General features: G+C 38.3%; 1 protein-coding gene across 6 annotated transcripts; it reads right to left on the minus strand.

Moving 5' to 3' along the window:
• Nucleotides 1-1,559: 1,559 nt before the first annotated feature.
• On the minus strand, nucleotides 1,560-26,136 carry LOC116309742 (poliovirus receptor-like). 6 transcript variants are annotated; one of them, XM_039599987.1, is made up of 8 exons: nucleotides 25,825-26,136; nucleotides 24,545-24,886; nucleotides 4,057-4,359; nucleotides 3,499-3,592; nucleotides 3,199-3,359; nucleotides 2,795-2,894; nucleotides 1,805-1,907; nucleotides 1,560-1,625 (listed from the first exon to the last, which is right to left on the minus strand). In XM_039599987.1, the coding sequence occupies exons 1-8, from the start codon at nucleotides 25,940-25,942 to the stop codon at nucleotides 1,575-1,577; spliced, it is 1,272 nt and encodes a 423-aa protein (XP_039455921.1). In that variant the 5' UTR covers nucleotides 25,943-26,136; the 3' UTR covers nucleotides 1,560-1,574. The 6 variants fall into 6 exon arrangements, 2 of the variants coding, with proteins under 2 accessions (XP_039455921.1, XP_039455922.1); XM_039599988.1 differs by lacking the exons at nucleotides 1,560-1,625; nucleotides 1,805-1,907; nucleotides 2,795-2,894; ... (1 more) ...; nucleotides 3,499-3,592; nucleotides 4,057-4,359 and adding exons at nucleotides 12,429-16,532; nucleotides 16,847-16,934; nucleotides 17,875-17,971; ... (1 more) ...; nucleotides 22,886-22,979; nucleotides 24,134-24,436 and having other exon boundaries at nucleotides 25,825-26,119; XR_005608628.1 differs by lacking the exons at nucleotides 1,560-1,625; nucleotides 1,805-1,907; nucleotides 2,795-2,894; ... (1 more) ...; nucleotides 3,499-3,592; nucleotides 4,057-4,359 and adding exons at nucleotides 16,891-16,934; nucleotides 17,875-17,971; nucleotides 18,403-18,560; ... (1 more) ...; nucleotides 22,886-22,979; nucleotides 24,134-24,436 and having other exon boundaries at nucleotides 25,825-26,120.
• Between the last annotated feature and the right edge of the window lie 51 nt (nucleotides 26,137-26,187).

Below are 26,187 nucleotides of genomic sequence, written 5' to 3' on the forward strand. Positions count from 1 at the left end.
TGCATTTGTGAAACTTAGCATTTGTTGATTGACACACTGTGTAGTCTTGTATTCATTTTTATAATATTAAAAGTGAAACTGCCCGTTTTCAGTATTTTATTGTTACCTAAAAATGAGTAATTAGTCATACTTAATACTTAAGTTTAAGAGAAATCTGTCCATGTACTCAGACTTCTGTTCAAGTTTCTTATTAATCATTGACCAGCACATTCATTTAAGTAAATACATGATTGAAGGTCAAGATTTTTTTTTTTTAAATTTACTTGCATGTTTTTAAGTTTTGTATTATTAGAGCAAAACTTGTATATTCACTGCAAGTACAGACAAGTGCAGTGGATTATGTAGTAGTTTTACTGGTGGGGAGACATCATTCACAGTGTGCACTGAAGCTGCTCTCTGTGTCAGTCTTTGTATTGTACTAGTAATTCATCTATTGTCTCACACACAAACACTGTGACGTTTATAACCTGCAGCTTAATGGCTCGTGTTATCAGGAGTAGAGAACATCAGCTAGAGCTTCAGTGCAGATGGTTAAGACACACCTGCTGCAGCTGTGCTAGCACAGTGACTGGATACTGTCATGGTGCTTTTTATAGGCACAATAAGCAACAGAAGAAAACAAGTAATTGTATATGAATGGGTTATGTGTCCACAATTACCTGGTATTGTACATTATAAGCTTAAACCTTAAATACTTCCATCATTACCCTGAGGGAAGGGTGTTAGTGAAAGCAAGTGGATCTTTCTTTCCTGACTTTACAGTAACCACAAATAACTGTCAACAGCTTTCACTGATGATGAAAGTTTTTCACAAGTTTGGTGGAAACACAAGAACAGATGGCGAATACAGTTAAAGCTTTTCATGACAACAAAGAAACAGGCAGTCGTTGCAGTTAAAACCACAACGGTTGTTCTTCTCAATGCGTCCCTTTTGAAAAGACTTCGTAATATTTCATTGACAAGCAGGCATCAGTTCTGAAACCTGTACAGAAACAAGGGGAAGATAAATAAATTGAAGGCACGGGTATGAATGGATACCAAAAACTTCCACCCGTCCTTCATCTGTTCATTGACCAGCGAACTCTGGAACGTTAGTCGAAACTTCAGTCCAGATTTTGTCCATCTTTGGCTGAGATTGCTGAAGCAGAGAATTCAGAATTCAGATTTGTTTAAAAAAACTTCTTTTTCTCAATTTCATTGTTTTGTTTTGTAAAAAAGAAAGAAAGAAAGCCCTTCATATTTAATTTTTTTTTCTAAAAAATGTGTACTCTACATTTTTGTAATACTCTTTCTAACAAAAAAACTAAACAGTTTGATGACAAATGGTCTGTATTTTTATAGCGCTTCACTTAGTCCCTATGGACCCCAAAGCGCTTTACACTACATTCAGTCATTCACACACTGGCGATGGCAAGCTACATTGCAGCCACAGCTGCTCTGGCAGAGGCGAGGCTGCTGACACTGGCGCCACCGGGCCCTCTGACCACCACCAGTAGGCAACAGGTGAAGTGTCTTGCCCAAGGACACAACGACCGAGACTGTCCGAGCCGGGGCTCGAACCAGCAACCTTCCGGTTACAACTCTTGAGCCACGATCGCCCCAAAGGTTCTTTTGCACAAGTGACTCTGTTATGAAAAACGAGAACTGCATGAAGAGTGGCTTGAATGACTTTTCTGCTCTGAGAATTGCACAAAAGCAATTGAGAAAACTGTAAGTTAAGTCATTAGCACCAAAATACTAAGTAATTCATATTTAACATTTTTAATTTTGAGTATAGCATCTCTTCAAATTAACTGTTACTGACCTCGCTCACGTGCTGCAGTTTTTCTTGCTCTTGTCTGTGATTATCTCCTGCACTCCTGGGAGATGGTGGGTCACTGTGCCCAACACCATGTGATGGAAAACACCTAACACCACAGAAATTAATAATGCGCAGCTTACAGGTAAGCATGGAAATTTTGTGATGGTAACAATTTGCTGTCCATACAGACAATATTGATTTGTAAATGATTAACTAACAATCTTGTCAACACAAAGTTCTTTATTTGGAGCATAGTTCTACAAGTAAGATAAGTTACTGAAAAGGTGCTTGTGCTTTGTCAATGTTAAACGTAATCATCATCTCAGCCTCCTCTGACGACCTGTTTACTGCTGCCGGCTGCTTAAAGGCAGTGGGGAGAGGGGACACTTGGGGACAGCATTTATCGCGGCATATAATGTGTTTTCTGGGTACACTGTGCTTTTTCAGTATTTCAATATGAAACCACCAGTCACGATGCAGTATTGCCGACCATGGCCAACCATGGCCTTTCCACACTCACGACAGTAAATGGGGTGCATCATGTTGTCAGCTTTACTGTATCCTAGTTGAAACTGGCCAAGCCACTCTCTTCCAAATGTATACACTTTCCCCCCTTTTAATTTCAGTGAGCTCTGGCTGGGAGTCAATCATATGTGGCTCATTACGTGACGCTGTCTCTGAACCAGTGTTAGACATAACCTGAGAGGTCAATGGCACTGTGTCAGAGCATTGTTATGAATCACTCTTTTCATCTTTTCTCAATACTCACAGCTATATCCACTTCTGTTGGGCTTAGGGTATTCACTAGGGCTGGGTATTGACACTGACTCTATAACCGATTTGATTAAATACAATTTTTACTCAGTCAGAAATATTACAATTCTGATCATTTATCAGTACTGACACTTGTGTGATTTCATCAGAGGTGTAAGCATCACAGCAGATGCCTTTGTGTCATATGTGTGTGTGTGTGTGTGTGTGTGTTTGTAGTACCTTTGAAGTTGTCTGGATTTATCAAGGTACCATACTGCAGCAACAACAACATTCAGGAAAAACAAAACACCAACTAGGGCCCAAACAGCAGAGCATGCTCCTACAGACACACATGGAAAAAAAAATATTGTGAGAATGAGTAATCCTATCTCTCCTTCATGGTGTTTAGTCTTTTCAGACGTTATTAAAACACCATGCAGCACCTGTACCAAGCATTCAAAAACTTGCTGAAAGGTTCTGAGGCAAGTCTGATATGAACATGAAAAGGACCACATGCTAGGACATGTTCTTCCAGTGATGGAGCTGACTTTAGTTGGCTTTCAGAACAACATTGGAATGAAGCAAAACCAGCAAAAGCTCAAATAATTGGACAAACTGCAGAGCTAAATCCAAGCTGATCTCACCTGATGCCAGGTGATAATGCACAAAGAGCTGACCATGTTTACTTCCATATGTGTTAGATGCTTCACACTGATAGAGGCCATTTAGATCAGAGGTCAGACTCAGCAGTTGTAGCTTTGCACCCTCTACTTTGACAGCAGACTGCAGCAAAGCCTGGCCAGATCTGGAAAAACATGAACAAGGCTCAACATTAAATGTACAAAAGGGGCAGAATATTGTGGGTTGTGCTAAAAGTGAACTACAAATATCAAGTGTATACACAATTTATTATTATTATATTTTTTATTGTCAAAGTACTTTACCTGCTCCAGGTAAAGTTTGCATTGGGGTTGGCTTCTGTCACACACTCAAATGAGTCTTCTGTAATCACTCTAATGTTGACTTCTGTGGGAGAGACTGCAAAAAAAGAGAGAAAAACTTTGTTATTCCTGACTTGGAAATACTAATGATATCGAAACAATGTTTCACATATGTTTGAACCTCATTCCATGAGACAAAACCCTAAATCTTTTCAAGACAAAAACAGTTACAAGGTTGTGACTAGCTAATTTACAATCACTTTAATTGTGAAAAAAAGAACACATCTCATGGGAATTCTACTAGAAATGGGAGCCCACAGATGTACCATATCACGAACAATTACTCGCTACTGAATGAGCCTACTTTTCACTTTCAGTGCAGCTTCAGTTATTTTTGCTAATGGTGTGACCAACAAACTTCCTTCTCTGACATTTCCCATTTATAGAACTTTGTCGTTTCCTAAATATGTAAATTATTTTCTATTAAATATAATAATTCATATTTGCATTTCAAGTTATAAAAGTTTATTGTTAAAGATGTTTGGGGTTTCTGGCACTCACAGTAGATCTGTATGTTGAAGGGCAGGGTTTCTTCTTTAGTCAGGGAGTCACTGCTGATGACACACTGGACCTGGTGACCATTAATCTCTCTCATAGGTAAACCAAACAGAGAGCTGACTGTGGTAGTCGTGCCGTTGTCATACTGTGTGGAGTTTGTTGTCGTCCTCATTTTGTCTCTCAAAGCACCAGTGAGCCACCTCACCTCAGCAGGAGGCTTCGAGCCAGCAGCCGTGCAGGTAGCAAATAAAACCTCTTCTGTGCCCAAAGTGGGAAGATTGTCCTGGACGTTTGTGAAAGGAGGCACTAGGAGATTTACAGCACACAAGTAGGTCAATATGCAAGCAAGATGGTGAAAGTAACTCTGTCTCTGTCTCACACACAAACACCCAGAACATTTAAAATAAAGTGTTTTTTCATACCAAGCAAGTTTAGAGGTATCTCAGTCTTTTGATTTCCACTGGGAAATAAGGTGAAGATGCTGCGTGTAGCTGCCTTCATCCTTCAGGGTAACATTGGATAACTGGAGAGTTCCATTTTTGTTGTTAAAATTCCCGATATATTTAAAACGAGCATCACCTCCATTGACAAACTGCGCTCCATCTCTGGGCAAGATAGTGAGGAAATTGTCATTGTGAGGTTTTTCTCTTGTCCTCCTCTGCCAGGTAATCTGTGTCAGGTCATCATTGGTATCAATGACATGGCACGATAAGATAGCGGTACCTTCTTGAACCACTGTCACACTTCCACCAATCACCTGAAGAGCTGGAAAGTTAAATACTATTAAGCATCAGACCAAAAAAAAAAAGTAGAAACAAAAGAGTGTCCAATAATGTTAGGGCTTCACAATTAAACAGATATGAATCTTGATTTTAGTTCCATACAATAAGCCATTTTTGATTCAGTGCTTTTGCATGAATTAAGCAAACTAGTTTAGGAATGACATCAAACACAGGGTTAATTTTTAGCACTGACTTGGACAACAACAATATGATGTCATCGATTTCAAACGTCCCACATTTTTCCCCTATCAGATTTGGACAGCCATTGTATTGTACTGTATTGTATTGTATCTTTATTTCACACATATACAGAAAAAACAATATGTAGAAGTACACATATTTGCATTTATATGTACAAATATGAATTTATATGTAAATACACACGTATGTGCTCAGACAGAACAAAGAGAAATAAAATAAATAAAATAAAACAAAGTCTAAATGATATGAAAATACAATTATTAAGTTTGGAATGGAGTAGGAAGAAGTATATAAATACTTATTAATCTACTACCCCATGCTCAACATTCTATTGAATCACACTACTCATTGTTATCCCCAGTGTAGGGACTAACGCGTTATTAAGTAACGCGTTACAGTAGTATATTTCTTGTATTTATTTTCAGCTTCTCTACTTTTGTTCTTTATAAATTCTCTATATAAGGTATTTTTCTTTTTACATTATTTTGTAATCCTTTTGTGATCCATGGGCAGTTTGCATATTTTTGTTTTTTGCTATATTTCTTTACTGGGTAACGGCTATCATATAACAGTTTAAATTTCCCTTAAAAAGTCTCATAAGCTTTATCAATATTTTTTTTTCCTTATACACTATCTCACATTCTTGCTTAAGTAAATCACTTTTAAATGCATTAATGAATTTCTCTGTTCTAACTCGTTTGTATTTTGTTGTATTTTCCTGGTTGACCTTCCCAGTGGCGGTCCTAGCCTGTTTGGTGCCCTGGGCGAACACTCCCTCTGGCGCCCCATAACCTAACAGACCTACACCTTAGTTCACAGATTCGCTTTGTCTAGGGTTTATTTCTGGGATTTCACACAACCCAGGATTCAAATCATCTACATAATGGGCTTGGTTTTACAACATTATGAATGAAATGCGCTCTATTTGGAAACAGCGGGTCTCCCTCCCCTTTCGATGGGTTGTGTGTGAGACTTTAAATCATCAAACTGTAAATTATAAATTTCAAATTTGTTATTGATCCCTTTACCCCTAGTCCTAAAGTGTATATTTATTCTTTTACTCTTCTTATATTTATTGTTTGTTTACTTGCACTGCTGTAACTGGAGCCTCGTCGTCTCGTCTCTCTATATACTGGACTAAGTTTACTTTGACTTCAGCAGCGAGCAGGCGCACCGAGGGCTCTCGCGCTCACTTTTCGCGCATAGAATTTCGAAAAAACATCGTTGCAGATTTTAAGTCTGTATCATAATGTCTGGTGTTTCCGTGTTTGTTGGTTTGTTTTTATTTTGTTTTATTTTGCGAGTTGGTTATTAGATGCTGCTCCAGCCAGACAGTGAATCCCCCGCCGCCCCGCCCTCTCCTCCCTGTGCCGCAAGCAGCAGGCGCACCTCGCAAACGGAGGGCGCCCTTACTCCCAGCAAATGGGCGGCAGAAAACCAATCGGTCCCTATGCCATTCCCAATATGCGCTGGCATGACGCCGGGGCAGCATGAGTACGAGCAATCTTTTCTTTTTTTTCTTTTTTTTGCCGATGCTCGTGATGCCGCCCCCCACCACGATCGCCCGTATCAAAAACCGCTACTGGACCTTCCTGTAATTGCTGTCATACACTGCAAAAACAGGTAGATGATCACTGATGTCATTAATTAGGAGACCACTTATAGATCTGTTTTCTATTTCATTAGTAAATATATTGTCTATTAAGGTTGCCGACTGCACTGTAATCCTGCTGGGCTTAGTGATCATTGGACAGAGTCCCATGCTATACATTGTATTAATAAACTCATCTTTCATACTATGTTTGTTTGGATTTAATAGGTCTATGTTGAAATCCCCACAAATGAAGATACCTTTTTGATTTGTCCTAATAAATGTTTTATCTACCCACTCCTTAAATATTTCAGTTTTTGAACATGGTGTTCTATATGTACAACTTACAATTACATTTTTTTTCCATACTAATTTCTATTGTTACACACTGTAATATGTTGTCCACCACCATCAGTTGTAAGACCTGCCAGCTTATCTAATTTCAGCCCAAGGAACTCCTAGCATAAACAAATAATAAAACTTTTGACATACCGTCAGCTTCTCTGGTCAGCATGAGCGCAGATATTAGCAACAAACGCTTTTCACAGAAAAATAGTGTGGCATGACTTATCGCAGCATTTGCCCATAAAAACACAAACAAAAGTATCAGCTCCATTCATCCATCCATTCACCCCTATCTTGCCATTAGCTCATGGTTGCTCCCAGGAGAGAAACAAATAACAAACGGTAACTGAAATGTGTTGATACTCTGTGTGACTTTTGTCACACAGCTGGCTAGAATGGAGGCGGAGTCCTGGAGTCCCTGCCCAGTGATCCTGGGAAAACTATCAAAATCTATCTATCTATCTATATAAATATATATATATATACATATATATGTGTGTGTGTGTGTGTGTGTGTATATATGTGTGTGTATATATGAGAAATATATATAATATAATATAACATACATATATATATATATATATATTTTTTTTTTAATTCCCCGCTCACCCCTGCGGGCGGTTTATCCTTCAAGCTCGGGTCCTCTACCAGAGGCCTGGGAGCTTGAGGGTCCTGCGCAGTATCTTAGCTGTTCCTAGAACTTCGCTCTTCTGGACAGAGATCTCCGATGTTGTTCCCGGGATCTGCTGGAGCCAGTCGCCTAGCTTTGGAGTCACTGCACCTAGTGCTCCAATTACCACTGGGACCACCGTCACCTTCACCCTCCACATCTTCTCCAGCTCTTCTCTGAGCCCTTGGTATTTCTCGGGCTTCTCGTGTTCCTTCTTCCTGATGTTGCTGTCATTCGGAACCGCTACATTGATCACTACGGCCGTCTTCTTCTGTTTGTCTACCACCACTATGTCCGGTTGGTTAGCCACCACCATTTTGTCTGTCTGTATCTGGAAGTCCCACAGGATCTTAGCTCGGTCATTCTCCATCACCCTTGGGGGCATCTCCCATTTTGACCTCGGGACTTCGAGGTTATACTCGGCACAGATGTTCCTGTACACTATGCCGGCCACTTGGTTATGGCATTCCATGTATGCCTAGCCTGCTAGCATCTTGCACCCTGCTGTTATGTGCTGGATTGTCTCTGGGGCATCTTTGCACAGCCTGCACCTGGGGTCTTGCCTGGTGTGATAGACAATGGATCTTGATGTTGACTTGTGCTATGGGCTTGGAGTTGGCCTCTAGTGTTGTCTGCCACATCCCCATTGAGTTCCTGATGAAGGAACCTGTTGATCTTGTATAGGTCTAGGCATTCCAGGATCCAGGTGTGGGGCATTGAGTCATAGGCCTTCTTGTAATCAATCCAGGCAGTGCACAGGTTGGTCAGTCTGGTCTTGCAGTCTCGGCTGACTGCTCGGTCTACCAGTAGCTGGTGTTTTGCGCCTCTGGTATTCTTGCCCATCCCTTTCAGCCAGTAGGCGTGGGCCTGGTGACCATATCAGGGGCTGGTGCTGTCCAACTCTTCATACTGGAGACCCTTTCTTGGATATCTGCGACTGTGATGGTTACTGGACCCTGTTCAGGGAGGTTGCTGTGGTCTGCCCTCAGATCCACTAGCCACTTAGCATTGCCGTTATGGGTTGCGTCCTTCTCCCATTTGCTCTTCCACTATAGTTCTGTCTCCAGTCTTGGTGGTGCTGTTCTCATATTGTTCCCCTGCCACTGAGAGTACACCTTGGCTGGTTCCGTGGAGAACAGCTGGTTTATTCTCCTGCCTTCTATCTCTCTGGTGTACCTCTTTAAGTAGCGGGCCAGTTGGCAGTTTCCAAGGCCTCAGGTATGGACAACTTCCTGTACTTCTTGGGCACGTTCTTCATCTCCGATAGTTGGCTAACCTAGGGTGACCATATTTTGATTTTAAAAAAAGAGGACACGTAGCTCAGTAATGAAGAACTTGCTTAAAGAAACATATTTAACATACTTAAACAATGCCTTCTCTGTGCGGTTAATGAATTATGAAATAAAATATGTCATATAGGCTTTTACAAGTCAACAAGTGCAAAAAAAAAAAAAAACTTAAAAAACTCTGGAATTAAATAATGGTACAGAAATAATGCCTCATCTGCATAAGAAAAATTACCAGTATTGGGTCGGTATGAGGGCTGGACTGGGACAAAAAAGGTTGACTAGAGACAAGCGCTATATAAATACAGGCCATTTACCATTTACCATTACCACCAGGTATTATAGGAAAATCCATAAAGCCTTTGAATGAAAAAAAAAACACTGTTGTGATAGTGATGTACACTGTCTTGTTGGCATATGTATGATTTCTATACATTTTACATCAAATGAAAACTTTGGTTGCAAGACTCAGGAAATTATTTATTAAAAGCGAGACATTTTTAATGAGAATAAGAAAGAAAAGTATTTCTTTGAGCCCCCCTCTCCCTGTTAATGCCCTACCTGGCCCCCTGGCAAAACTTTGCTAGACTCGCCCCTGTTACAGTTACAGTTACGTGTAGCTGCCTTCATCCTTCAGGGTAACATTGGACAACTGGAGAGTTCCATTTTTTTCATTAAAATTTCCGATATATTTAAATCGATCATCACCTCCATTGACAAACAATGGTCCCTCTCTGGGTAAGATAGTTAGGAAATTGTCATTGTGAGGTTTTTCTCTTGTCTTCCTCTGCCAGGTAATCTGTGTTAGGTCATCATTGGTGTCAATGACATGACACGGTAAGATGGTCGTACCTCCTTGAACCACTGTCACACTTCCACCAATCACCTGGAGAGCTGTAAAGAGCATGAAACACTACTAGACTAAAATTTAATCTATATCTTATTTTCTGTGTGTGTGCTTTGTCTCTCCACCAAATCTTGAAATTAGGCAGTTTTGCAACATCTTGCTGGCATTCAATTGCTGTGTTTTTCCTGCATAATAAAAATGTGGGATAACAAAGCCGTTTCGACACTGTGTCGAGCTTAGCGCCGATTTTTCGAGAAACATGCGAAGCGAGAAGGGTCTGAGTTCATGATATATTGGTCGGAGTTGGTCTGAGTTAATGATATATTGTTTATTTCTTTTATTAGTATGGGGAAATGTTAAGTTCTTGTTTTGTATTATTAGTTAGAACTTGAGGCTTCATGTTTTGTCATTTATCGTTTGGGTTAAGCTCATCTAGCTCCCGTAAAACCTCTAAGTGGTTCAGCCTTAGTTCTGTGGTGTACTAGGTTCTGAGGTATACATATATAGTTTATAGTTTACAATATTAAGTTATTAAGTTTATAAATGTTCTCATGAAGGTCACTGATTTCTAACGTCTTCGAAATGTCTGCGGGGACAGTCATCAGGGACAGGTGTGTGAATCTATTTTTCATTATGGTTACCATTAATTATGTTTTTAACCGTACGATACTCGGATTAGGCCAACTCCAACAGTTTTCAGGGGGATGAAGCTCTTTAATCTGATGCCCGTCTGCTGCACCCACATTGGTAGTTAACACGAAGTTAACTTTTTCTTTTCAAATCCCGAACATATGGGTCAAAAGTATGATCGATTCCATTTTCATGATTAGCTTTCATTTAAAAAAAAGATTTAAGAAAACAAAACAAAACAGCAAAACATCTCAGTCACGAACAATTTCATATTAAAAGCCCATCATGCATTTTCAGAAAAAAAAGATGTAAAGCTAAACATGTATTTCAATGTCAGTGTCATAGTATCTGTATTTTATTACAGTCTGCACGTGCTGTAGGTTGAATAGGTTTTACTGCTGTTTGTGCAGAACCATCTGGTCTGGCAACCCTTTGGGCAATAAATTGAGTAGCTGCAGGTACCTAATGAATAGGCCTAATTCTTTCTTTCTTTCTTTCTTTCTTTCTTTCTTTCTTTCTTTCTTTCTTTCTTTCTTTCTTTCTTTCTTTCTTTCTTTCGACTGTGGATGTGTTGCTAAAGTTATGACTTTATTTCATACATAGAAATACCTTTCAAAAGAAATGAAAATATATCTGCTATTCAGATGAACTTTGGCCTGTTCTTAACGCTGCTTATCCCACCACATTGTTTGAAGAGTATTCATCATGGAGAGGAAGTGAACCTGTAATCAGGGCCATCTCCATAGTAAAGAAAGAATGTAAACAGAATGTAAAACGTTAAAATATTACTTGCAGCTACTGAAAAGGATGGCTGCTTCATCACACATTTTAGTCCAGATCTGTCTGTAAATTATTAGCTTTAATTTCCAGTGACAATGCAACGGTTTGCACTTGTTTACAGCAGGTGGCAAGATTGAGCTATGTTTCAACGGGTTTTAGTTTCTATTCGATTGGAGAATTTATTTAGAGCATAATGTCATTAAAAGCTGGATCAAAGCTGCTTTTAGAGGATTTTAAACTTCCTAAAGGCCAGATTATATGTTTAGCATGAGTTACCATGGCGTTTTAGACAGATTAAAAGAAAGACACCATAAACCCTGACCAGTGTTGGGTCAAATGAATTGGTTACTGTAATCACATGACATTTTGCAGTAACGCAGTAATGTAACATGTTACTGTAGTAAGTAGTTACATTACAGCTACAATTATGTCATTACTTGTATTAAAAAGGTTCTTCTGTTGCCTGCATGCCAGGCAGATAGAAAGAGTCCAGATCTGTCAGAAAAAAAGCTCAGTTTTTACTCAGCTTCCTTGTGTATGATTTGCACGTTTTATATCCATGCAGCCTGGACAATCAGATTGGGTATACTGCATGTTATTTAAAGCATAAATAGTATACATGGTTATAACAATATAATGACAAAATAACTAATAACAAACAGTTTTTACAGAATGCTACATAAACTAATTCAAATCAATTCATTCACATAATTCAGAGCAACTGTTTGTCCTGGCAATCTGGATAAAAATGTAACATTCTCTGCATACATTAAGTATTTGTTTCAATTATTATTCAGTTTATTCAACTTTTTTTTTAAAAAACACCAGGCGTATTACAAAGCAGTTCCTGCCAGCATTAAGACAGAAGACAATCTTAAACCTCCAGGCAGTAGACAAACTCACCTGCATATTGAACAACTGATTAGGTAACCTGAGTATTAACTAATACTAATATAATTCTCAGTAACCTGAGAACAGTCTGTGTATCTTTTCTGCTGTGGATGTACACTAAGTAATTAAATTCGCTTTGTTTTTCCCTTGAGAATGGAAAGGGAATCTACACATTATTACATAGCAGCATTAATCTGCATTTCCAAAGTCATTTACTTTATCTCACTGTGTTGTGTGTGTGTGTGGCGGATCAGCACTCCGGCACACAGTTTCAGTCAGTTTCTGATTTCTGATAAAAAAACAAAAAAACAAAACCTTTTAAATAATGGAATACTGATAATCACAGAAGATGTTCAAAGTTGTTAAATACATTTATTTTACAAAGTCTCAAAACAACACAGCAGTTCAAGGCTGGATTTTAAAGTTTCTAAAAGGGCTTTGTTTGCACTGGAGCAATGCTATGTTACTCCTCCATCTCCAGCATTGGCATTTCTGGGACATTTTATTTGATGTATACAATCAGTGAATCACTTGGTTCTTCTGGTCAAACATGTATCCACCAAAGCTACAATGAGTCAACTCAACCAGAATAGAAATTACAATAAAATTTCCATCTACATGACTGCATAACCAACATGAATCATAAGAAATAAGGGATGATATGAGTTGTACGTGTTATATAGGCAGTATAAATGTGTGTAGGGAGGAAGAGGAATTTATATTAATAATGTTTATTTAAATTTAATGAAAACTTGTATGTAATGTAACAACAACATAATAATGATTAGAAAACACACTGCAGTTTTGACATTTTCTGCAAAATAATAAAATAAAAAACAAAAATGTAAATCAAACACTGTAACAGATCTAAAACTACAAAAAGAGCAAAACAACACAAAAAATGAAATAAATGTAAAACTTCTTCAGCCATTTGAGGCACCAGTATAGGCTATAAGGTATTAAAAAATAATAATAAATAATGGTCATAAATAGTTGGTTCTCAAACTTTCTGACATGCCAAATGTACAAATGAAAAAATAAATAATTAAGAAAAATGTTTTGTGCCCACACCAAGGAGTTTGTAATTAGTTAAGTAATTAAACAGTCATTAACAAATCAAAAAAGTACAAGATTAATTTTAGTTAAAAGTTGACATTAAGAGCAACAGGCTCTTGTTTTTTAATGGCCTTTACAAAAACAACAAAAAACAATCAAAAACTTTTTTTGCCGATGATGCTTCACCAGCTGGGCCATGTTCCACAGCTTGAGAACCACTGTTATCATGTGCAGTGGATGGATATACGTTAAAAATTAAAACATTTTTACTGATCTTACTTTCTCAAAAGGTTTAAAAAATTGAAAGTGTTATGTCTTCATTGTTAGGTTTAAAGAAAAGAACAAAAACTTGATAAATAATATAAAGTGTAGAGTTAAAATACAGACGCAAGCATTGCTAACGCTAACAAGGATTAAAATTTATGTAACTGAATTTACCATACTGAGGTAAGCAGGTAAAAGGCAAAAAATATCTTTATATCCATTACTAAATCTAAACACAGATTCAGCAACAAGATCCAGACAAAATGAGTCAGCAGTTTCTATCCTAAAATAAAAATAAAACAACATGCTGCTGTGGTTCCCTTGTGGTACTGAAGGTAGGTAACATGTAATAATACATACAGTATGCCCTCCAACCAGCCACCATCCAATTCAGAGTCATTTACATTAAATGTAAGAAAACACCTTAAGTTTTCCTGAACTGCAAACAGCAAATCAACAGATCTGTGAAAACATGAAATAATAATGTGACCTTTGACCTTACTGCACATTTCATAAATTCTGTTTTTGCTGACTTTGCTTTCTGTCTTAAGTTTGTATACTCGTAGTTCACAAATGAATTCAACACAAAACAGATGATCAGAGGGTTTCACTGACATGACTTTAGAAGCTTGTTTATAAACAGCTGTTAAATATGCTAATTAACCTTTTACAAAAGTGAAGCAGCCAAAACAAAAACTTAAGGCAGTACCAGAATACCTTTCTAAAAAGTATAAAAAGAGGTATTGTTTTAATAGCTATTATTAATAGCTGCAGTGCTGACATGTCTGCTTGACTGGTTTAAAACTGTAAACATTGTAAGTAAAGTTTTATACTCAAACATCTACATAAGTACCATCATGACCACTGAGACAATAGAAACTGTGAGTCAACAAGACTAGAACATTAAAAAAAAAAACAACCTCAGAATTTAATTATAATAATTTAGAATATGCACTTAACTAATGAAAACATGGAAGTTCATTAAAAAAAATTAAAACTTGGCATTACACTAACAAAATACCCACCTTCTAATCTATAACATAATATTTCAGTCAGTGACCAATATGGTGGAGAAAAAATCAAACCATAAAACAATGAATGTTTAATAATTAGCAGTAAATTTAATAAATCCATGTATGAAGTGTGACTTTATACACTGGTCACTGCTCTCCACCTACAGCAGCTGGAGTTAACAAAGCTTGTTTTGCCTGAGTGGACATTTTAGAAAACCTTTCCATCTCATTATGTATGATAGCCAACAAAGTACACTGCTCAAAAAGAAACACTTGATTATCACCGTATATCACAAACCAGTTTTAGCCCCCGATCCACATAACACTGGACCACTATGGCCCCTCCAGCAGGTGATGGGTTCACTGGAGTAACTGGGGTCAGCCAGGACCCATGAATAATAGGTTTTTAATAAAAAGCCCCTTGACTAAGCTTGGCCTTATGAAGGGGCCCTGGTAACCAAGATTCTGTTAAGTAACTTCTCATCATCAAACTCTTTTGAATCACACTTGGTCTGGCCCTTTACCCATGACCAATTTGCCCAGGGAGACCCTACCAGGGACAAACTGTCCCCGACAACATAGCTCCTGGGATCAGAAGGGCACGCAAACCCCTTCACCGTGATAAGGTGGTGATTCATGAAGGGGGACGTAGGGAATACTTCTTTCCTACACCTGGACAAATCTTTGCTTTTACTTCTGTATCAATAACCCTATGCTTACTTTGGATCTGTGCCTGAATTTAACTGTTTACTTTGCTTAACAGTTCCTTTTTTAAATCATTCCTCACACTGCACATTATGACAGGAAGTGAAGATAAGAAAAATAGAAAGATAACATCAAAGGGCAAACTAATAACAATACGTTGTCAAGGTGTGCTGTGTGGCAGGCAGGAGGTAGGACTCAAACGCTGGAGACTGAATGACAAACTAAAGGCAGCAGCTTTACTGCTGGAAACTTGAATATGAATTCAAGGAAACTAAAACTAGAAACTCAAAGCACAAAGCACTAACTAGAAAAACCAGGGAACTAGGAAACAAAACTGTGAACAGAGAACTGAAATGCTACCAGAAACAGAGAGAGGAAAACACAGCACACTGAGGGTACAACACGACACAGAACAAGGAAAACACAGGGCTTAAATACACAGAGGGATAACGAGGGAATGGGACAAAGGAGGAGAGCACAGCTGGGAGTAATCAAACATGATGAGACGAAGGGGAAGCAAAACTGAAAACATTTACACAGGACAGGGACTGTCAAAGTAAAACAGGAAACATGAGACAGTTCACAAAGACTGCAGCATCTAATCTAAGTAAATACACCGATTACGATCAATGATTAATGAGAGAAACCAAATTTTCCAGGAAAGCTGCACTCTCCTGGAAAATGCTGCAACGTGTTACTTTTTACAGTTAAATGAAAAGATTTCAGCAGGGTGAAGACCTTTAATGTTCTTAAAATTAATTTTAAAAAACAAACAAAAACCCTATGATTCAACACAGTAACAAAGTCTCATTATAACCTTTTTAAAGATTTTTTTTTCTCTTTCAAATTTCCTTGTATGTTGCTTTCTGTTAGGTTATCCGAGCAAAACATCTGCTTTTGCCCCCATGTACAAACAAGGGTGGGGCTGTATTACTCAAGTATTATATACTATGTGGTAATCTTACTGGTTGGAATTACAAGGTATTCAGACGGTGTGCTTCGCTTGACTGTTTGTGCTGTCTGAACCTTATGGTCTCTGCGGTGTACTGATAACACTGATAACATTGTTTTAAATAGAAGCCCTGTGGGTTGATATCCTCAGTAGCTTAACGGCTTGTGTTATCAGGAGATGAAGAACAGAAAGAACAGTCACCTTCTGTTAACAGTCACAGAAAAACTGCCACTCATATTAGCCAGAGCTGGTATGTAGCTGTGGTAGTGACAAGAAAGCTATAAATAAACTTCATTAAAAACTAAGAGATGATAAACAAAAAGGGGGCAGAGAGATAAACGAACACCAATTATGTCCACTGGTTCTCCATCTGTTCATTTACCAGCTGACTTGAGAATGTCATGTTGGTCGAGCTTTCAGTCCAGATATTGCCCATCCTTTGCTTCCACAGCTGTCAGGGAGATTGCTGTGGCAGACAGTTCAGAACATTTGTTTAAAATGGTTTGTAATTTTAGCTGAACATGCAAAGACCTTCAGTGTATCTGCATATTTAAAAAGAACATTTAAACTTCTATCATATTCAACGCACACATTCATTTTTTAAGAAGAGCAGATTTAATAAAATGGCTTGTTCAAAACTAAAACTACTAATATATCTACCATAACTGCATAACAAAGATTTTTACATTAAATAAAGTCATTAGCGTCAAAATATTTGGAGAGAGTAATTAAACTTTGAGTGAAAAAACTGCATATTTCAACAAATTATCTGTTACTGACCTCCATCTGATGGTGTTCTTGCTGCTCTGCGCTGTCACCAGCTGGTTGATTTGTTGGGACACGCCGCCAAAAAAGTCTAAACCTATGCCTGGAATTTTTGGGACATTAATTAAAAATCCCTCCAACACCACTGCAATAGAGCTGAAATAAAACAATCAAGTGCAGGAGTAACCCAATGTTAAAAGAGAGATATCCAAATATGCGAAACAAAGGCCAATGGCAAACGAGGAGCCTGTCCCCAGAAGTGGATCATGTATTGTCTGGAAACTTTTGATTTTAGAGCGATGCACTAATTTAGGTGCATCACTCGTGACAGTACAATAAAACATTTTTTCATGAAAAAAATCACTGAATAATAATCAAATAATCATATTCTCCATATTGATTCAAATCATAGAGATCAACATGCTACAAGACCAAATTCACTGTGTTTTAAAGAGGATATGTACTTCTCAGATTATCCGATTTTTTTTATGTTTCCATCCTTTTCCTTTCTATTTTGGTACCAGTTTTACTTAGTTTCATCTGTACAAAAAACATTGTTCACAAGCTAGTCTTCCTTTTTTCCTTCTCGCTGAATGAAATCTAGCCTAAAATGTCTATTGTAAGGCGCTAACTAGTGCACGTCTTTGCCCCACAGAAAGTATCAAAACTGCCAATTAGGCCATTCCTAACATTTGCACTCTCTCTGATAAGATTGCTTTGATTTTGCAGCATAAGTACGGCCTGACTAACTGTCAAGAGCTCATTTGTCCACACTTCCATACTGTTTTCCTCTTTAATTTAAGAAAAAATGAAGAATCATTCCACACAGCTTTTAAATAAAGTGTCCATTGAAATTCGAACACCTCAAAATAGAGACTGTGTATATAAAAAAAATAAAAGTAAAAATAAAAACATTTTTGTTCAACCCCTTCGAATTAAAGAGTCTATACTTCAGTTTGGACAGTAGGTCCACATGCTTTAAAGTCAGGTCTACTAAATATTATTCTACATATTGGATACATGCAAGTTAATGTATGAAGTACCTTTGATCTTCATGTGTATAAAAGTACCATACTGCAGCCCCAACGATGTTCAGGAAAATCAAAACACCAAGTAAGGCCCATGCAGCAGAGCACGCTCCTGCAGGGACACAAGAATGAAGGATATAATGAGGATTACATTATTGGGCATTTATGTTTTATGTTTCATATTTAGATGACTCAGACAATAATTAAAGATATACCATACACAAATCAAACATGTAGCTCATGTAGGTTGAGGGCAGGTTAACAATGATCGCTTCTGGTACTGTTGGTCAAAAATGTTCTGGTGAAAACTTTTCTAGTCTTAGGCGAAGATAAAGGAAGAGAAGATGTGAAAGGTGTGTGAGAAAGCTGTCTGATACAGTTCGGGAAAAGCAGAAAGAAATGAACTGTCTCTAATTTTGATGGTAGTTTCATTTTAATGAGACAAAATATCAACCTAAAGTCCAGAACAAATAGCCAGAATTCTGGTTTCAACAGAGTGACACACAGATTACAACCAGTCAATTAATCACAGATACTTCTGACCTGAACTGAAGAAACCACAGAATTGGTTCCTTCTTTTCCAACTCAGCACCACGGGAAAGACCAAAGAGCTATCAAAGGACATCATGGACAAGACTGTTGATCTGCTGTAATGGATTACAAGACCCTCAGCAAGTAGCTCGGTGAGAAGGTGACAACTGCTGGTGTGAATATTTGGAATAGAAAGAAATATAAAATGAACATCAATTGCCCTCAGCCAGGAGCATGACAGTGACCCAAGGCCACATAGTAGGTCACAAAGGAGTCTCTAAAGAACAACGGTTTCTCGACCAAGTACTAAGTGATATTTTGCTTGGGGAAAAACATAACATGCAAATACATTTATAACTTATGTGTTTTTTCTGGGGGTTTTTGATTGATAGTCTGACAACACTCAAATGAAGCTAAATGAAACCATTAGAGCCTGCTCATTTCTTTGTAACTGAGAAAAATTACCAATTCACCAGGGGATCAAATAATTATTTCCTTAACTGTACCTGTGGAGGTACAGATATGTCTAGGAGAGAGGACAGTAAACATTTTGATCAGAATGTATAACAGAGAGTGTTGGAGAGTGGGATGATGTCTGAGGAATATGAGGCTATAACATGAAGATTTGAGAAAGAGCTGCTGAACCTTGGGTAAGACGAGAGGTGAGCAGCAGTATGGCTTCATGCCAAGAAAGAGCACTACAGATGTTTTCTTTCAGAGTTTTGATGGAGAAGTACAGAAAAGGCCAGCAGGAGTTTCATTGGTTCTTTATGGATCTAAAGAAAGGATATGATAGGGACCCAAGAAAGAAATTATTACTGCATGAGGAAGTCAGGAGTGGCAGAGAAGCATGTGAAGGTGATGCAGAACATGTATGAGGACAGCGAGACAGTGAGATGTGCGACAGGGGTGACAGATGGGTTCAGGGTGGTTGTGGGATTACAGCATGGATCAGCTCTGAGCCCCTTTTTGTTTCCGATGGTAATGGATATTCTGACAGATGAGGTCAGACAGGAGTCTTTTCAGACTGTGATCATTGCAGACAACAGTGTGATCTGTACTAAGCGCAGGGGAAGAGTTGGAAGTGCTCCTGAAGAGGTGGAGGTATGGACTGAAGAAAAGATATGAACGTCAGTAGAAGCAAGAAAGAATAAATAATGTGTGTGAATGAGAAGAAGACAAGTGTAACACTGAAGCTGTAAAGAGTAGAGGTGTTGAAGGTACATGAGTATAAATACCTAATATTTATACTCATCTACCTTCAACAGACAATGCACAAAAGAAGTGAAGAAGAGAGTGCAGGCAGTGTCTCTCAGTGGAGACACACACTGAGACATCAGTTCTCTCTTTATTTATACCCTGCTCCTTCCTAAAATATGTCAGGTCGGCGCCCCTTGTGTGTAAAACAACTCCTTACAAGGTGATAACAATGAAACATATTTAAACTGTTAAAAATAGTAACCGGTCAAGCTTATCTCAGCAAACTCAGCAAGGGTGGAGGCACCTGTGGTATTCTCTCATGCAAGCTTTGTCATGAAACACAGTGAAATAGGAGATTTAAATGAAGCTAAACAACTAGGGTTTTTTAACTACAATAAAGCAGAATACATATAAAAATCCTATAACAAAGGGTGAAAGCTATGATACTGCTATATGGTTTGCAAATGGTGGCATTGCAAAAAAAAGACAGGATCTTAAGCTGAAGATGCTCAGATTTTCATCAGGAATGGCTGGGATGGACAGGATTAGAAATGAGTAAATCAGGGGGAAAGCTACGTTTGGAGACAAAATTAGAGAGACTGAGATGGTTTGGGCTTGTGCAAAGGAGGGAGAGTGGATATTTTAGATGATGAATATTTAGCTCCCAGGCAGAAGAAAAAGAGAAAGTGAAAGAGGAACACTGATGTTTAATGAATGTAATAAAAGAGGACATGGAGGTTGGCATGAAAGAGGAGGATGCTAGAGCATGAGGCAAATAGTTTGATCCCTAAACGGTCTGAAAAAAGAAGCAAAAATTTATGAGCCAGCCCTCATTTCTTCATAGTTTAGTCTTAAGGAGTCAGACTTTCTTTCTTTAAAGTATTTTTTCATAGCTTCTCTAAGGAGAACAGCAGAAAGAAGACTACATGCCCCCACGGCACAATCAGAATCTCTCAGACTGACCCAATCTAAGGCATAAGACCATGAACAGAATATATCACAAGTTAAGACATGCTTTAAGCTTTAAATTGTAGAACTGACTTGAGTAATATGTACTGCACTGGGTGGGCATTAGTCATCCATTAACTTGTCTGTTTTATGCAGGCTCAAAGGTTAGGCAATCATTTCCTTAAGCTATTTGCTTACAAACGATTCTTAACCTCTTATTTGTATGTGGGTGGAGTGCCTACAGAAGTCCATCATTTATCTGTCATAGTAGATGTTCAAGTTTCTATTTATTTCCTTTGAAAGAAGTCCACAGAACATGAAACAGAACAACATCAGAATTAGGGCAGGGCAATATGGCCAAAAATATTTATCATGATATATATTTGATATAACTGACGATATAATTGACACAAGACAAAATACTTTACAACTCCAAAATTTATTAGTGCAAAGAAAACCCCATCAATGTATTTTCACTTAAACAAGCAACTGTTTTTATGTGCATTAAAGCTATATAAAATTTTAACAGTGCAAATGCAAATTTATTGCTGACAGTTTAACCAAAAGGCATTTCCAGTGGAAATGGGCCGACATATCCTCAGCATAACCATGTATAATATCCACAAAACTTAAAAAGAGGTTATACACAGACAATACGGTAATATTATGTTGAAGTACAGTACGTATTACTCTGCGAGGCTCCTGACTACGGTAGCTGTAATGATCCGACAATCTGTCAAGCGGTGCTGCTTCATAGCTTACCAAAGTCGTATTAAAACTAATGCTGTCAGTGTTAATCTTGTTTAAATGACGTTAACGGCATAACCGCGTTAACGGTGCTAATGTGTTGACGCCGTGCAGGCCCAGGTTTTTCGGCCCGCTTGCATGTTCTACCAAAACTTGTGCTTTGGTGTCTATCTGATGGATGAATAATAAACCAGTGCCACACCACTGAAGTTGGCACCATTTTTACAAACCAATTCAGGTTCATGTGTTTCGTTCAATGATCCGCTTTCGCCCTTCTCATTCTCCCTCGCCGCCATGCTTTTTCCGCCATGTGTGTATGAAAACAAAGGCACACCTTTGTTTTACACATATTCTATCACGATATTTCATTTTCTTATCGTTGCCAAACATTATACCGGTATTACCGTGAACGGTATGATATATCCCAGCCCTAATCAGAATGATGCAACATCCACAAAAGCTAAAATCCAAAAATCAGAAACCAGTTCAAAAAGATTTGGACAAACTGCACAGCTAAGTCCAAGCTGACCTCACCTGATGCCACATGCACATAGAGCTGACCACGCTTACTCCCATATGTGTTAGATGCTTCACACTGATAGAGGCCATTTAGATCAGAGGTCAGGCTCAGCAGTTGTAGCTTTGCACCGTCTACTTTGACAGAAGACTCCAGCAAAGTCTGGCCAGATCTGGAAAAACATGAACGAGACCTGAACGTGAAATGTATATTAAATGTACAGAGAGGGCAGAAAAATGTGAGTTGTGCTAAAAGCTAAACATCTACATTAATGGTGGCAGTTTTATAAATTATGGTCGACATTGAGTGGATGGATCTATGCAGGTCAGACTTTTGGAAGCAACCTTCATGTCTCTTTAAAACTAAAATGAGGTCACTTCAGCTTGTGCAGCTAGTTTTAAACCACAGGCCTGTTTAAAAATAGCAAAACCAGTGGAACTATGAGGATATGGTGTGCTCACAGTCAACTGTCTTGTTTGGTGAACACATTGATCGACTTGTACATAGAACTTCAGATAATGCCTCTCCTCTTTGTCTCCTGCTTGCCTCTGCAATCCAAGACAAACATTTTAATCAGATTGTAGCTTATGTGCCTAAAGTGTTCACACTGAACTTTCATCTGATATTATAGTTTGCAGCTTATTGTCCAAAATTCACTCTAAACACTCTAAAACCATCTTTACTGACATGTGCTTGTTATCACCAAGCATGCATGTGCTTGGTGATAACACCCTTTCCTGGGGGAGTGGCTGTAGCTCAGGAGGTAGAGAAGGTCATCTACTGAATGGAAGGTTGGTGGTTTGATCCCTGGCTCCCCCAGTCTGCGTGCCAAGCATGCTTGGGCAAGATACTGGCCAGATACTAACAAGTTGCATCCATCGGAGTATGAATGTGTGTGAATGTTAGTTAGTGAGTACTTTAAAAGCATAGAAGAAAGTGCTTATGTGAATGGGTGTGTATAAAGCACTTTGAGTGCTCCAGGAGAGTAGAAAAGCACTATATAAGACTCGGTTCCTTTATTATTACCACTCCTGTGAAATGAAATGAATATTTCAACTGAAACCAATATTCAAACTACTTTACCTGCTCCAGGTAAAGTTTGCATTTGGTTTGGCTTCTGTCACACACTCGAACGAGTCCTCTGAAATCAGTCTAATGTTCACTTCTGTGGGAGAAACTGCATAAAAAAGAAAGAATGAAAGACCTGTGTTAATATGTAAAAAACAAACAAGCAAAGAAATGCATTTTGGGTACTTTTCATGTAGTTTCCAGGAGAGATCCTTTCATACACATTCAAGCATGTCTGTGGCCTGTTTAAAAGCACGGCCTTCATGGGGATTTCAACCAGAAATAGAACACCACAGATGAACCGTGTCATTTAAAAAAAGAACCCACACAACTGGAAGCACATGCTTTAACTTTGAAAACAGCCTCAAGTATTTTTGCTTCACTGGACAGATCTGAAACAAATGAAGTCATTGTCAAGCTTTACAAACAGGTTTTAGCTAGTCTGTGCACCATGGTGTCGTGTCACTTGCCTTTAGCTGCTGACAGTTAATTTTTAACCAGAACATCTGCACTCTTACCGAGAGCAAATATATAGTGCAGACCTATATTTCACATAAGCAATGTAGATAGTGCATTGCACAACTGCTAGTAAGTTAAAAAAACACACAGTTGGACTTTGATTAAACAGACATAGTTTTAGTTCTACTTTCCCATACCAAAGCCTTGCTGTTACACGCACTGATGCACAACTTTATTGAGTTTGCTGCATTTCAGCTGAACTGGATGGTTCTGTCTCAGGACACAGATCAGGTTCCATTACTCGTCTCATCTTTCGCAAAATCTTTATCCAGCTATTGTGACAACATGAGTGAATGACGGTAGCATGAGAACAAGGATAAAGCTGGTATCCCATACTGGGAAAAACAAAAAACAAAAAGTCAACTCATGAACAAAGGAAAAAAAGCAAAACCATCTCAACTCTTAACACTTAAGGCTACCTAAAAGTATGAAGTTTTGAGGGTTTATGTCTGCTTTTGTTCAAAACAAAGATGCAGGGTATAGTTTAAAAAAAAGTGAAGCTATTAATTTTATTTGATCCACAATTTCTGAAACTATTTCTGTTGCATGAGTAGATAATACAGATTAACTGGTAACAAGTAAGTAAGTTCTATAGTATTGCTTTGTAGCTGCAGTTGCAGTTTAATCAGTTAATCCTGGGTGTGCCTGTGTACTTTTAATATTTGATTAAACAATCAAAATTGTTAAGTGAACAGCAACACAAAAGAAGACAAATAATAAACTACATAAGAAGTTGACACTCACAGTAGATCTGTATGGTGAAGGGCAGACTTTCTTCTTTAGACAGGGAGTCACCACTAATGACACACTGGACCTGGTGACCATCAATCTCTCTCGTAGGAACACCAAACAGAGAGCTGACTGTGGTAGTCGTACCGTTGTTATGCTGTGTGGAGTTTGTTGTTGTCCTCAATTTGTCTCCCAAAGCACCAGTGAGCCACCTCACCTCTGCAGGAGGCTTCGATCCAGCAGCCGTGCAGGTAGCAAATAAAACTTCTTCTGTGCCCAAAGTGGGAAGATTGTCCTTGATGTTTGTGAAAGGAGGCACTAGGAGAGTTACAGCACACAATTAGTCAACATGCGAGCAACATAGTGAAATGTCTGTCTCACACACAAACGCCCACAATATTTTAAATAAAGTTTTTTTTTATATACCAAGCAAGTTTAGAGGTATCTCAGTCTTTTGATTTCCACTGGGAAACAAGGTGAAGATGCACGTGTAGCTGCCTTCATCCTTCAGGGCAACATTGGAAAACTGGAGAGTTCCATTGTTGTTGTTAAAATTCCCGATATATTTAAATCGATCATCACCTCCATTGACAAACTGCGCTCCCTCTCTGGGTAAGATAGTGAGGAAATTGTCATTGTGAGGTTTTTCTCTCGTCTTCCTCTGCCAGGTAATCTGTGTCAGGTCATCATTGGTATCAATGGCATAGCACGATAAGATAGCGGTACTTCCTTGTTCCACTGTCACACTTCCACCAATCACCTGGAGAGCTGTAAAGTACAGAAAACGTGATTAAGGCAGAGCTGAAAATAGAAACAAAAGAGAATCCAAGTACATTCATATCAAAGTGTGATGAACTCTTTTGTTTTTGTGTTTGTGTATGCTTCATCTTTCAAACAAATTTTGAAATTAAGCTGGGTAGACATTGAAAAATAACTATGATAAATAGTTTCTGGGGTGTTAAATCTACTCAAGCTTGAAATTCATTTTGTTCATCAAATGATCAAAATAAGAAAATACACAGATGTCTGGTAGGTAACGTAACACAACTTATTTTCTTAACTCAATGTGAGCCAGTCAAGGTTATGTGAGTAGTCATGCGCCAGAGCATAGGAAAATGGCCCTGAAAACACCCACCTCCACTCTTAACAGAGGAATGAAAGCAATATTCTCCAGCGTCCTCACGATGCCCTTATATAGTTACATATTAACAGTTAACTACACAAAAACTCTGTATTGTACAGAAGTTCAGTAACATGCGACCATCCTGTTAGGCCATTGCTTCATCTGTTATCCATTCACTTATAAATAACATTATATGAACAATGAACAATAAGCAACATTTCTGAGGGCATATGGGGAAGAGAGGGGTGTTACTAATTATACAGCACGTTCATGAACAAAGAACTACAGTCTGGAACTTTATGGATGATGTATCACCACAAACTGAAATTACAAGCAGAAACCATCAATTTCAAGTTAAATATGTATATGTAACAAATAGATAATAAATGATGATACACAACCATTCAGTTTGATGAACCACAAAGCTCGTTAAAGAAAAAACATATTAAGACCCTGCAGCGCACATTGACGTCATATGTCTTGTAAGCCAAATCTCTGAAGCTTGAATGTTAAATTAAGAAGCTGCAGTGAACAAATACAACATTCAAATTCAGTTCATCGTAGACTAGGCACTACAAAATACCTTCTACATCAGCACATAGAAGAGACAACGTCACGAGAAGGACACGTAGTAGCGCAGAGTCACATATGGACGGTATATTGTGGCAGAAACTGCCACAAAAGGAAGCAGCTCCATCCATCCGCTAATCATTGCTGTCCACTAATCATAATATTTACACATTCCAACTTCCGGGAGAAAAAAGTCCGCAGCCCAAAATTGTTAGAATAAAACAGGACCGATGATTCTCTTGTGAGTCTAGCAAAGAAAGAAAAAAGTAGGCGGGCTGAAAATGGCTGAGCATAGTGACAGGGGTGGGAATAAAACCTTTCACACATAAGAGTGAATGAAGGATGCAGCTTTCTGTTCAGCCTTTTAAACAGCGTA

The sequence above is a fragment of the Oreochromis aureus genome, linkage group 16, assembly GCF_013358895.1.
Source record: "Oreochromis aureus strain Israel breed Guangdong linkage group 16, ZZ_aureus, whole genome shotgun sequence".
Lineage (NCBI taxonomy): Eukaryota > Metazoa > Chordata > Actinopteri > Cichliformes > Cichlidae > Oreochromis > Oreochromis aureus.